The 12,554-nt window shown below is 40.2% G+C and overlaps 2 protein-coding genes across 2 annotated transcripts in view; one reads left to right on the forward strand and one right to left on the reverse strand.

Moving 5' to 3' along the window:
- Window positions 1–1,177: 1,177 nt before the first annotated feature.
- rbm41 (RNA binding motif protein 41) lies at window positions 1,178–11,136 on the reverse strand. The gene is made up of 7 exons (XM_063894944.1): window positions 10,470–11,136; window positions 8,893–9,009; window positions 8,120–8,321; window positions 7,229–7,433; window positions 6,291–6,826; window positions 3,677–3,824; window positions 1,178–3,103 (listed from the first exon to the last, which is right to left on the reverse strand). The coding sequence occupies exons 1-7, from the start codon at window positions 10,475–10,477 to the stop codon at window positions 2,970–2,972; spliced, it is 1,350 nt and encodes a 449-aa protein (XP_063751014.1). The 5' UTR covers window positions 10,478–11,136; the 3' UTR covers window positions 1,178–2,969.
- A 163-nt stretch (window positions 11,137–11,299) lies between these two features.
- klf8 (Kruppel like factor 8) overlaps window positions 11,300–12,554 on the forward strand; it is a 56,850-nt gene continuing 55,595 nt past the window's right edge. The window contains 1 exon segment of the mRNA XM_063894943.1: window positions 11,300–11,661. Coding sequence (XP_063751013.1) covers window positions 11,329–11,661 — 333 coding nt within the window. The 5' untranslated portion in view covers window positions 11,300–11,328.

Raw genomic sequence — 12,554 nt, forward strand, 5'->3', positions numbered from 1 at the left:
GAACATTTACTCCAGTACTGTACATAAATCGATTTTATGCTACTCTGTACTTTTACTCCACTAAATGTATTTAATCCCTTTAGTTGCCGGGCAGATTAGGATTAACGATGGTAAATATAATCTCCCTTAAATCAGGCTTTAGTTCACCTGCAGTAAATCCAGCAGCTACCCTGCAGTATACAACGCCATTCAAACTAGCTGCACCTTTACCAGCTCTGAGAACACTTTAATGATCAATCATTATAAAACATATCAGAGATATTATTCTGAAATGGACCAATCAGACAATGACTACTTTTACTGTCACTACTTTAAGTACATTTAGAGGAGAGTACTTTCTACTTTCACTGGAGGAACATTTAGAATACTTTTACTGTGACAGAGTATTCCTACACTCTGGTATTTCTACTTTACTCAAGAACAAGATCTGAGTACTTCTACTTTTACTCAAGTACAAGATCTGAGTACTTGTACTTTTACTCAAGTACAAGATCTGAGTACTTATACTTTACTCAAGTACAAGATCTGAGTACTTATACTGTTACTCAAGAACAAGATCTGAGTACTTCTACTTTTACTCTAGTACAAGATCCGAGTACTTCTACTTTACTCAAGAACAAGATCTGAGTACTTCTACTTTTACTCAAGTACAAGATCTGAGTACTTCTACTTTACTCAAGTAGAACACCTGAGTACTTCTACTTTTACTCAAGTACAAGATCTGAGTACTTCTACTTTACTCAAGTACAAGACCTGAGTATTCTACTTTTACTCAAGCACAAGATCTGAGTATTTCTACTTGTAATCAAGCACAAGACCTGAGTACTTCTACTTTACTCAAGTACAAGATCTGAGTACTTGTACTTTTACTCAAGATCTGAATACTTCTACTTTTAATCAACTACAAGATCTGAGTACTTCTACTTTTACTCAAGTACAAGATCTGAATACTTCTACTTTTAATCAAGTACAAGATCTGAGTACTTCTCCCACCTCTGTATCTCAGGCACCATAAATGGTTGAATACACACACAGTTAAAAAGTGGTTCCCGTGATTAAGAATCTATCTGTCCCGTACAAAGCATACTGTAGGTAGGTGTTAAATGTGTAGTGCCTCAAAAAATATAGAAAAATATACAAACGCACCAAAGAAGAAGCCCTTTTTCTGAGATGGATGGAGAAAAAATGTTAGAACATGTTTATTTACAGACACTTTGGTGGGTATTGTACACAAAATGTTTCTGTGAGTGCCTTTAAAACCCAGCTTTAGAGTATAACCATCCTCTGAGTGTCCCGTTAAGGCTTTGTAATGGAGCAGCTGTTAATAAATACAGAGTGCGGCTGTCAGAGGAGAGTTTCTAACCGTGTTTTTACCGTGCAGAATGAGGAACAGATCACAGCCCTGAACTGAAGGCAAACACAAAGCTCGAGACAAACAAACCCTGAAGCAACAAGTCCAGTCTGATCGATACTAACGCAGTTTGACTCTCGGGAGGGTCGTGAGAGCAGAGCGCTGTTTACCGAGGTCGGCCTGCTGTCACACAGCCGAGATAACATGTTCCAGGTCTGGGGCTGGAGAGGTGGCGCTCAAGAAGTGCATGATTTCACTTTTAATGAGCTATCTGTGGCTCAGGTCTGTGGGAACCGTGCAGTGGGGCTGAGAGGAGCAGGGAGGTGTGATCACAGGAGCAGCAGATTAGGCTTCGTCTACTCTTTATGTGCATTACTGTCACAGAGGCAAATACACTAATATATATATAATAACTGTCTTTAAATGACAAGGCATGGGTCGTGACGAGCAGGTATAAGAAATATATATTGTGCATCAAAGGCACCAGTTCATCTTCAACGTGTGAGTGTTTTTACCAGATACAAAAAGCAAATACAAAATCAGAGAGATCACATGTTTGGAAATCCAGCAATGTTTTTCAAACCTAAAATACCTGCAACTGGAATCTGGTGAGAAACTGAACCCTCTCAACCAACACACATCTGACCGAGAGAACACCAGAGATAAGTGGACTGTATACACACACACACACACACACACACACACACACACACACACACACACACACACACACACACACACACACACACACACACACACACACACACACACACACACACACACACACACACACACACACACACACACACACACACACACACACACACACACACACACACACACACACACTCCGACGTGCAGCAGATGATCCCTAGCAGAGAGTCTCTTAACGTATGGAAGTACGTTTTGTGGGTTAGGGTTATTAGCCTACCAGAGCCCTGTCCTTATCAACACCCCCATCATGTTTGGTTTCCTGGATATTATTTGACAATATTCACAACTTCCAGCATTCCTTCACTCTTTTAAAAGCAGAGCGACCTGAATCGGCTCAATGCCTCCCTCTAGTGTCCGAGAGAAGCTCAACACTGAGTCAAACAGCTGTCAATAAGCAGAACATTGGGTGACATGCAGAAACAAAAACTATAAGGAGTCTCGAAAAGAAAACCTGAGCACATGTCTAAATGATATCACAGGCTGTATACGTCCCTCATGTTCATGCATGATGTTACTGATTAGAAAGAGGTCAGAGGGTTCAGTGGATACACACCAGATATAAGACAAGATGACGGACCGCTTTTTGAGTAAAAGCTAAAAAAAACAAACAATTATAACCTGAATTGTTGGCAGATAAGCAGCAAATATATATAAATACAAATATATATAAATAACAAAGATTTTCTGTCTCCAAGATTATAAATATATAAACATCTTTTGGTAGCTTTTGGTTTTTCCTTCAGCACCAAATTTACAAAACAAAGTTCAGCTCCAGAAAACTCATGAAAAAAACGAGGCTTGGTTTAATTTTTACTCAAATGAAAAGACCATAATAACTTAATAAAACACATCCGTCTCCACCCTGAGGTTCAGGAGGATCCAGGCTGATTTTCTATTTATTTTTTTATTTCCTCTCCTCCTGCTTCTCCTTCTGTTTCTCGTCTTCCTGTCGCTCACGGCCAAACTCAACCACCAAAGGTTTCCCTAGCAACCGGTATCCATGGACCGACTGCAAAGCCTTTTGGGCCGTTTCAGTGTCTGCCAAAAGGAAAATACACACACACACACACACACACACACACACACACACACACACACACACACACAAAAATCTGATGTTAAATGAAAAGCACACAGCTTACTTTATTCATGTTGGTCAGAGTGTGTGTGTGTGTGTGTGTGTGTGTCGTCCACAGAATCAGAATCAGTTTTTATTAAGTACGTTTACACATAAGAGGAGCTCGCTGTGGTGTAAACAAACACACAGAAAGAGGTTTGTTTTAAAAGAAAGGAGCAGCACACAGTGATGAAGCAGGAAGACTGGCTCTACTCCTCTTATCACATCTCCAGCAGACAATCATCGCGCTGCAGTCAAACTTTAAAATGTTCTCCTCTCCCCAGCTGTGATTTCAGGTGTTTATGCTTTCAGGGGGGATTATCATCTCCCCTGTATTGCTGTACTAAATAAAGAAAAATAAGCTACTTCAAAGACTATTGTACACATTGAAAATACCGTATGTACCTGTAGTAAAGTAAAATACAATATGAGAAATTCAGAGAGGTCAGCTGTGCCTGTGAGCTACAGACCATCATGACGGGATAGCTTCTCACCTGGCAGCGTGATGAAGGCCTGGCCCTTCATCCGTCCCGTCAGCAGGCGGTAAAGCAGCGGGGGGGCGCTCTCACGCTCGTACCCGGAGAACAGCGCCACCAGCTGGGCCACCGACGCCTGAGCACTCAAGTTCTTCACACACAAAACCTGCAGAGAGACAGAACCCCTCCATCAGCCTCTGCACGGGGGGAGGGGAGACAGGCCGGCACGCCCGAGGCTAATTATGGCTTTCTGTATGTAAACATTTATTATATTATATATTATTATTATTATATATCATATTATTATTATTATATTATTATATATTATATTATTATTATTATATATTATATTATTATTATATATTATTATTATTATTATTATTATTATTATTATATATTATTATATTATTATATATTATTATTATTATATATTATATTATTACATATTATTATTATATATTATATTATTATTATTATTATATATTAATTATTATTATATATTATTATTATATATTATTATTATTATATATTATTATTATTATATATTATATTATTATTATTATTATATATTATTATTTAATAATTATTATTATATATTATATTATTATAATTATATATTATTATAATTATTATTATTATTATATATTATACTAGGAATGCATTCTATGGTATTTATTTTATTGTTTTATGATTTTTTAAAGTATTTTATTTAATTTATATTTTACACATCATCTTGTCTTCTATCCATCCATCCATCCATCCATCCATCCATCCATCCATCCATCCATCCATCCATCCATCTATCCATCCATCCATCTATCCATCCATCCATCCATCCATCCATCCATCCCTCCATCCATCTGATCTCTGTACAGATCATAGGAAAGCCCTTTCACTCTCAGGTCTAGACAGAAATAACTATAACACATACTCTAGATTTATTCATGTTTACCTTATTTCTTTAATATTTGCAAAGTTAACTTCCCATTCTTAATATCTTGTCAAAACCGTTTATCTTTGTGTCCCTGGCTTTTTTATTTTTCTTTGTTTTAGACATATCTCTTCCCCTAAATTAGAATGAACAAAGACAAATATTTAACATTCAGTAGAGTTTCCTTATAGCTTCAGCATCACCCAACATTTGAAGTAAGCTCTTAGAACTCTCTTCTGTAGCATTAAAACTGAATCAGTGGTTTTACAAACATACATCAACATACTGAGCTCTGATTTCCAGATATGTGTATTTTTTTTATCATATGCAAGCTTCATAATTTAGGTGTGATTTAAAACATATTTACTGATCAATTATGACGCCCAGATCATCCACTCTCTCTCTCTCATATTTGTGTTATTTATTATTGATTAGCTTTCATCATATTAGTGATATATCCATAATCATGCGCTCTGTCTGAAGCTGCAGCTCTCTGTTTGCAGGAAAAGGTGATTACATTTCCCAACAATCACCATCATCCGTTTCTCCTGACAGGCGGAAACGAGGGGAATTTACGAGTCGTCGGCCCCGCAGATCTCGGAGGTTTTTAAATTACAGCGAGTTGATGTATTTCATTTTGATGACTCATTTTATGAACACTGAGCGCCACTTTGAACATTAAAACTGTTTCTGCTCGCTGTAATCATTTCTTCTGTTCATGCCGGCCACCAGGAGATCCATTAAAAAAGCTAATTCAAATTGAATGATGGAGACACAAACCACAGCCCTCTCTCCGTGCAGAGACACAATCCGGAATGTGAGTAAAATACGATTAATACGAGGGTTCAGGTGTGTGAATAAATGGATGTTATCCAAAGCGTCATACCTTATAGCTGCTTTGGAGGGACACCAACACAACAGGGATTTATTTGACTAAACAAATGTTACTCTAAAGGATATTCACTTGATTTATTTTAAATGTAATATTAGCTTCAGGTAAGTTTCCTCTACTGCTGATTTTTCCCTCCATCTATTATATTGGAAGCACATTAGGAATAGTCCTTTTAATGGCCAGTAAAAGAAATAATGAAAGCCAGCTTAATCTGTTCCACATTTCATACGAGTCACAAAATGTAGCTGTAAATTACACGAGCACTAACCATCCAACTGTAAACATTGAATGGCTTTCCTCACGGGATTAACATTAGAGGCACTTATAGATTAGATAGATGTAGACATTTAAAGAATAAACTCTGCTTTTAAACGAACACAGTGCACTTTGAGATGGAGGTGCAACCATCAGGTGAAGGTATGTCTCTTTTTGGAAACATACAACACCTGGGAAATAGCAGAGAGCATCTCTAAACTGGGTGTGTTGACTGGGAACTACTATTTACCCAATGATACAATACTTTGTGAGTGGGTTTGAGGTCCAACCCATCTGTCAGAAACTTCTTGTTCACAAAGTTCTTCCAATTTCTCCTTTTTTTGAGTAAGAATTTAATAAAAAGTGTACAAAATAATCAATCTAAGAAAGGTGTCATAAGCTTCAGCCTATGTCTCTTAATTCAGAATAAATGTACTTATTACAAAAGTGGTGCCCTATTATTGTTTATCTATCATTTTGTGTGAGTTGTATTACATAGAAAACAACCAAATAAACACAACTAAAGTAAAAGTGTGCTGAGCAGCTGTCAGTACCTTAGAGGGTTTCCCCGGCTGGTAGTTCCTGAACCTCGGGATGCTCCGGATCCCCTCTTCAGATTCACGGTTCCTCAGGATCTCTTCCTCTGAGATGGTCTCGATCTCCCCGCTGACAGTCAGCGGCCCCCCCGGCCTCGCCTTCGCCACTCCGCACAGACTGCCAATTGGCTGGCTGATGTTTATCCGTGGTGAAGCAGCTGCTGGCGAGTCCTGAGCCAGATGCTGCTCCGCGGGCTCTGATCTCCACTCCGACTGAACTGATCCACTTTCATCAGCCTGGGGTTGTAAATGATGGTTAGAGGCTTCTTGTGATTGGTTGTTGTCTCTGTGTGAGTCCTGTGATTGGCTGTCGTCTCTGTGTGAGTCCTGTGATTGGTCAGGTGTGTGTCTGTGTGTAGACAGGTGTGATGTTCCGGCTGTTTCTCTCTCCTGTGGTGAAGCTTGTTTTTTCGTCTTGCCGAGGAAGTCTCTGTAGAGAGAGTCCATCGGGTCGGAGGGCGGCGCCCCCTGCTGGCTATCTGGGTTATCTTCATCTGTTGTCATAAAGAAAACAACACAGGTGAGATCTTTTGATGTGGACTTATGGGACATAACAGTCCCTGTTTTACTGTATTTCTCTCCTCTGTGCTGCTGTTTAGAACTGATTTACTTATTTTCATACTTTACTAATTCCAACTTAAATTAAATTATAGGTTCACCCACTTGTTAAATTACTCCCTGGCAGTTGCATGAAGGAAATATTAAAGACCTATAAAACTGAACTGAAGATGTTTGGATGCTTTCATTAAAGGCTGGGAACGTTAGTATAGATTTACCTTTCTAGAAAATACTTTCCAAAGTTGGGAATAAGAAGATCAGCTCAGAGGAGTAAGAGGTATTCAGATCTTGAAGTAAAAGGAACCTTGGATAGATGTTATAAAATAAAGCATCGCTACCTCTGTGGTAGAGCGCAGCGAGGAAGCCCAGGCGGTCGGTTCCCTGGAAGAGCGCCTGTTCGATCTCCATCTCCCGGCGGGACAGCGGGCAGCTAGAGGCGAAGCGCTGTGGGCGGGACAGCAGCTCCTCCCGGGCCTCCATCTTATCCGTGATCACCTGCAGGCGCTGCTGCTTCGCTGCGGGAGCCGCACACACACCGCGGGCCTGAGTGGGCAACGAGCCGGGGTCAGACGTTAGTTGGTGGGATGAGGTTTATATAAAGTATGTAGATCAGAGTTTCCTCAGGCATGACAGCGAGAAATGGTCCACATTTATGTTGTTGAACAGGAATATTCAAACAAGAGTACACTGGGTGTTTCATATGCTGTTAAATATTGATCATTGTAGGTGTTTGGTGTTCATTTCTAAAAAACAGTCAGTTAAGTTTATAACTGTTAATGCAACAGCTTGGTTTAATGGAATCTATCCAAGATGACATTTATATCATCAACCTGTTTTTTTAACTTGGAAAAAATAGACTGCATTAGTGGTTCAATTTCACAAGAGGTGACGGAAAATAATTTCCTCGCTGTTTCTCAGAAGTGAAATATTACAACTTCTAAATCTAAAAGTATTATTATAACTGCATTATGGCTTGAATTGAGTTCCTCTTAAATGATACCATTACAATGTATTACTTTAGTATCATTTAACTTTCAGTCTGCTGTGAACAAAATAAAGGCTTGATATAGAGGTCATAAAGAAGGATATTATGAACTTTTGTAACCTCACAAAAAAAGCAAAGTCATCATTAATGCCACCCAAGTGTGCCTGGATTTAGAAAACCACAGAAAATAGGAGAACAAACTCACAAATGTTCAGGGCTGGGAATCAAACCCATCTGGTTATACCTTCTCTGCCGCCTGCGATTCGTCCCGGCGCTGCCACAGCTGGATCTCCGTGTCGGTGAGGCCCAGCTCCCGCAGGCTGGCCAGCTCCTTCTCCCCGTCCTGCAGGGCCTGGAACTGGGAGAGGCTCCTCACTCCGGCTGCTTGCTCCCCGAACGGCCGATAAAGCGACGCCGGGGCGAAGCACTTCCTCTTGGCGACACATCTGCAGGAGAGAAGTGGTTTCAGCAAATATATCACATATTCCACTGTTGTTTCTAGAGTTTTACACTCAGATTGTACTGATAAAAATGTGGCTGTGTAACAACATGTAGCCCCGGGGTTTGTGTAAAAGAAAATCCTCCAAAATTGAAACATAACACAGCAACTGATGGAGGCTTTTTCTCCAAAGCCCCGTGCAGTCATAAACACGTGGGACTTTTTTATATTTAGTACAAAGAGCTCAGGTGGGAAAAAACGTGAAATTGCTCACTTAATTTTCCTGCTGAGCAACACAGACAGCTTTTACTAACACAGCAAATAGTCTTTTTACTGTCAATGTGTGACAGGAAATTCATCTTATAACAAAGTGCACTGCCATGATCTGCTATCAAGAGACAGACATTCACTACAGGGTACTTGTTAGTATGTAGAAGCAGATTCTCTTGCAGAATCTTTCGGATTATTTTACGGACAATATTCGTTGAGAAGATGTATTGAGGTGTATTTTTGTCTTTATAATATATATATATTGAACTGTCTACATATTATAATGCCAAATATTTCTTAATACAGACCCATCAATGTCGACGTCAGTGTGGAGCTGCTGCAGCAGGAGGTTGTGGAGCTGCCTCTGGCCCTCCGTCTCCTGCTCCTCCAGCAGTGGTCCATCCTCACACAGCTGCCGGCTTACTCTGACGCACACACACACACACACACACACACACACACACACACACACACACACACACACACACACACACACACACACACACACACACACACACACACACACACAGCAGATCAACACTCAGAGGATACAACAGTAGGACTATGCAAATTCATGAACAAAGAGCATCTTTCAGGTAACAGTGTAGCTCCTAAAGGATGCTTACAGTACAGTCTAACAGTAACACAAATACACTGTTAATACATCTTAACCCACAAAAATACAACAACAGATAAATAACTTTTGGAAAGTTAACACATAGCTTGCAATTAACAATTCATTTTATTTTATGGATGAGTCTGTTGACTATATTCTAGATTAATATTGTTTGGTTGTTGTCTTATTATGCCTGCCTTCCCCTTAATCAAAACATTATAAATAATATAAATAGTTAGTTGTCAAGAAAAAATAAGGTGGAAAGCCATAGATAATAATTCACCATCAACTAGAGAATCAGACAACACTTCGAATCATCTAATACTACTTCTTGATGCATTTTCTTTACATCATTCTGTAAAGACATCGACAGCTTGACCCCATCTTTTGAAAACTGCTTTAAAATATAATCAATATAATCTGTCCACATAATGCTTTCATTGAATGTCTTTCAGTAGTCTTTGTTGTTTGACCTTAAAACATTTCTTAAATAATGTGTTTGTCTCACTCAGCTTTGTTCTGCTTTTGCTCTGTACGTTAGCATTAATGTCTGTAATCCAAATACAATTACAGTTTCAATATTGCTGACTGAAAAAGGAAGTCTACAGGTTGAAAACACAACTCTTACTGCTCTTTTCTGTGATAGCAATGTTTCTTTATTGTTCATTATTAGTACGTGGCAAAATAAGTGAACAGCACATTATTCTTACTACCTTTTAATCTACTTTGCTTTGTTCAAAACAAACAGTATGAGAATATTCATCTACATATGTTTAACATGTGCTTTATGAGATTTAGATGTCAGTTTCTTATTCATTGTCACGAACTTAAATCTCTATGCAGACACTCTTTAGATGTAAACCCCATCTACAGTTAATCTTGTAGCTAATCTTAGCATTAGCTAAATGTGGTAAATAGACTCCCAGGAGCAAACTCAACAATGCAGAGGTGATACAGGCATTATATGCTAAAGCTTAGAGACGACACTATCATTATTAGTTACACTATACAAGCGTAATAGTCCTGCTCAACATATTCTAAAATGAAATCGTGAGAAACATGTTGCTGCTACAGAGATTAGCTAACGTTAGCTAAACTGGCTCTAGCTATCTCCATGACAACAACGGATAGTACATCAGATGATCGACGTAAAAGCTACGTAACAGCTTCAAACTGGTTTATTATCCCACCGCGAGGAAACAAAGCTCTAAATAAATGCCACAGTTGTAATGGAATGACTGGTTTATTAAACCGATAACTTTTGTTTACCTTTTCATGCTTCCGCCGTGTGCTGCTGCTTCCGGTCTGTGGAATCATGGGAAATGTAGTTCATTCCCCCCAACTGAGTAATAATAAACTACTGTTATAGTCTCATGGATGCAGATGAAGAAATCAATTCCTCAGCTTGGTTTTTGAAAAATATCAATGTGTACTTTGGTTCTGAAACTTTAATAATGATAATGTAAAAAGTATGGTAATGTTTTTCAGCTGTTTGCCTCAATCTTTCTCCCTGTTGAATTCCACATCAGATCTTAACATGCTGCATTTTGTTATTGAATACCTTCCAAATTATGAACCCTTTCACTGTACCACACCCTGATTCAATGGAAAGGGAGTGGTTATACCTACATCAGTCATCAAATTGGCTGCATTCCCTTATCATTCATCTTATGTCATATTAAAAAAAAAGTAATGCTGCAAAGCTTTGCTGGGTATATATACTGTACACTGCTCCACCCTCCCCACCCAGCTCAAGTGTCCTCAATTAGCCTGCTGGGTGACGTCAGTAAGGTGACATGTGTGCTTCGCTCTCCACCATCTCTTAGCAATAAGCAGCAACATGGCTCTAACAGATGTGGCTGAGAAGCTGTGCTGTTCTGCATGCAATTCAAATTAAAAAATCCTAAGCATTGTTGCGCGGTCCTGCAGCGGCTGCTCGTCCTCCTGCCTGCCCGCTTGCCTGCAGCCGGTGTCGGGTCGCCGGCAGCCTCCTCTCCGCTCCTCTGCAGGGCTGCAGGGCTGCGCAGCTCCTGACTGACAGAGAGATGAGGGGTGGGGACGCAGGGTGGGGTCACAAGCAGGGAGAGGCGGAGGAGGAAAAGGCAGAGAGAGAGAGCCCAGCCCTTGAATGCACGGCAACAACAAGCCGTCAGAGAGAGGGAGAGACACACCGAGAGACAGGCTGTTTTTTGGGGGGATCAAAGGGAGCCTTCGACGCTGCGGATATGAACTGAAAAGAGCGCAGAAGAAGAGGGAGCGTGTATCTATATATCCCACATTTACTGTAAAGGTGGAAACTAATCCCCCCCAAAAACCCCTGCTCTCTCCCTATACCAGCTCTTATTCAGATAGAGCTACACCCAAAAGCCCCGACCGACCCCCTCCTGCTCCTGCTGCTCCACCCCTCCGCCGCTGCACCGCTCCGGCAACCGAGATGCACACGGAGACCCGTAACAAGAAAGTAAGTGCACGTTATTGACTTTGCCCGGGTCAATGAATAAAAACTAAATTAAAAAATCCATCTGTGTGGAAGCGGTTGTCAGCTCAACATGTGCCACATATGAATGTCAGTGTGTAATCACAAGTGTATCCTCGCAGGTAGTCAGTTTATTTTGCAATTAGTGGAAGACTTTTGTAACAATGCATTGTTACATCATGTTCAGAGCGCTGCCATTTCCACAGGTAATACGGAAAGCTGTCTCCTGTCCCCGCTGTGTGTGTCTCTCTCTGTGTGCGAGGTTAGTTCAGGTTCAATTTGAAATGCTCTGTGATCTCTGAGAGGCAGGAAGGAAACGGAAGGCAGAAGCTGCAGCTTGTAGGACACCATCTTAGCTTTTAAAGGGCCAGCAGCCTGGGAAGCAGCCAGGTGCACTGCCTACAACTACACTGCATGGGCCCTACTTGTGCGTTCAAATGATTTCTGCTTCAGCTCAGTATGATCGTGTGTCAGAACTCAATGGTGAATAAAATATCAGGATGCTATGGAGCCGAAAGCACACAACGGTGTCCTGAATGCAGCTCCAGATCTGTTGTTTATTTGATGGTTGGTAGGGAAGATGATGGAGAACTGTTGCAGTTTGGTGCACAACTTCCTCGATAAAGAAATGAACTTTGACCTGCAGGTCTGCATGGCTGTCCAATTGACGTGTTTGAATATGGATTGTTTGATGGATTTTAAAGTTGCACAGTACCAGCAAACATTGCAGTGTCACTCTTGTTTGTTTTTGATTTGATTGTGTACTTTACTGCTAAATATAACCAGCATTGGAGAGTTCACTGCCTCATCTTCACTCCACTAATGCTACAGCTGACATTTATTTGGATTTAGTCTTTTGATTGATCAACTATTGTGAG

This window comes from Eleginops maclovinus, chromosome 11 (assembly GCF_036324505.1).
Source record: "Eleginops maclovinus isolate JMC-PN-2008 ecotype Puerto Natales chromosome 11, JC_Emac_rtc_rv5, whole genome shotgun sequence".
In the NCBI taxonomy this organism is placed as follows: Eukaryota; Metazoa; Chordata; class Actinopteri; order Perciformes; family Eleginopidae; genus Eleginops; species Eleginops maclovinus.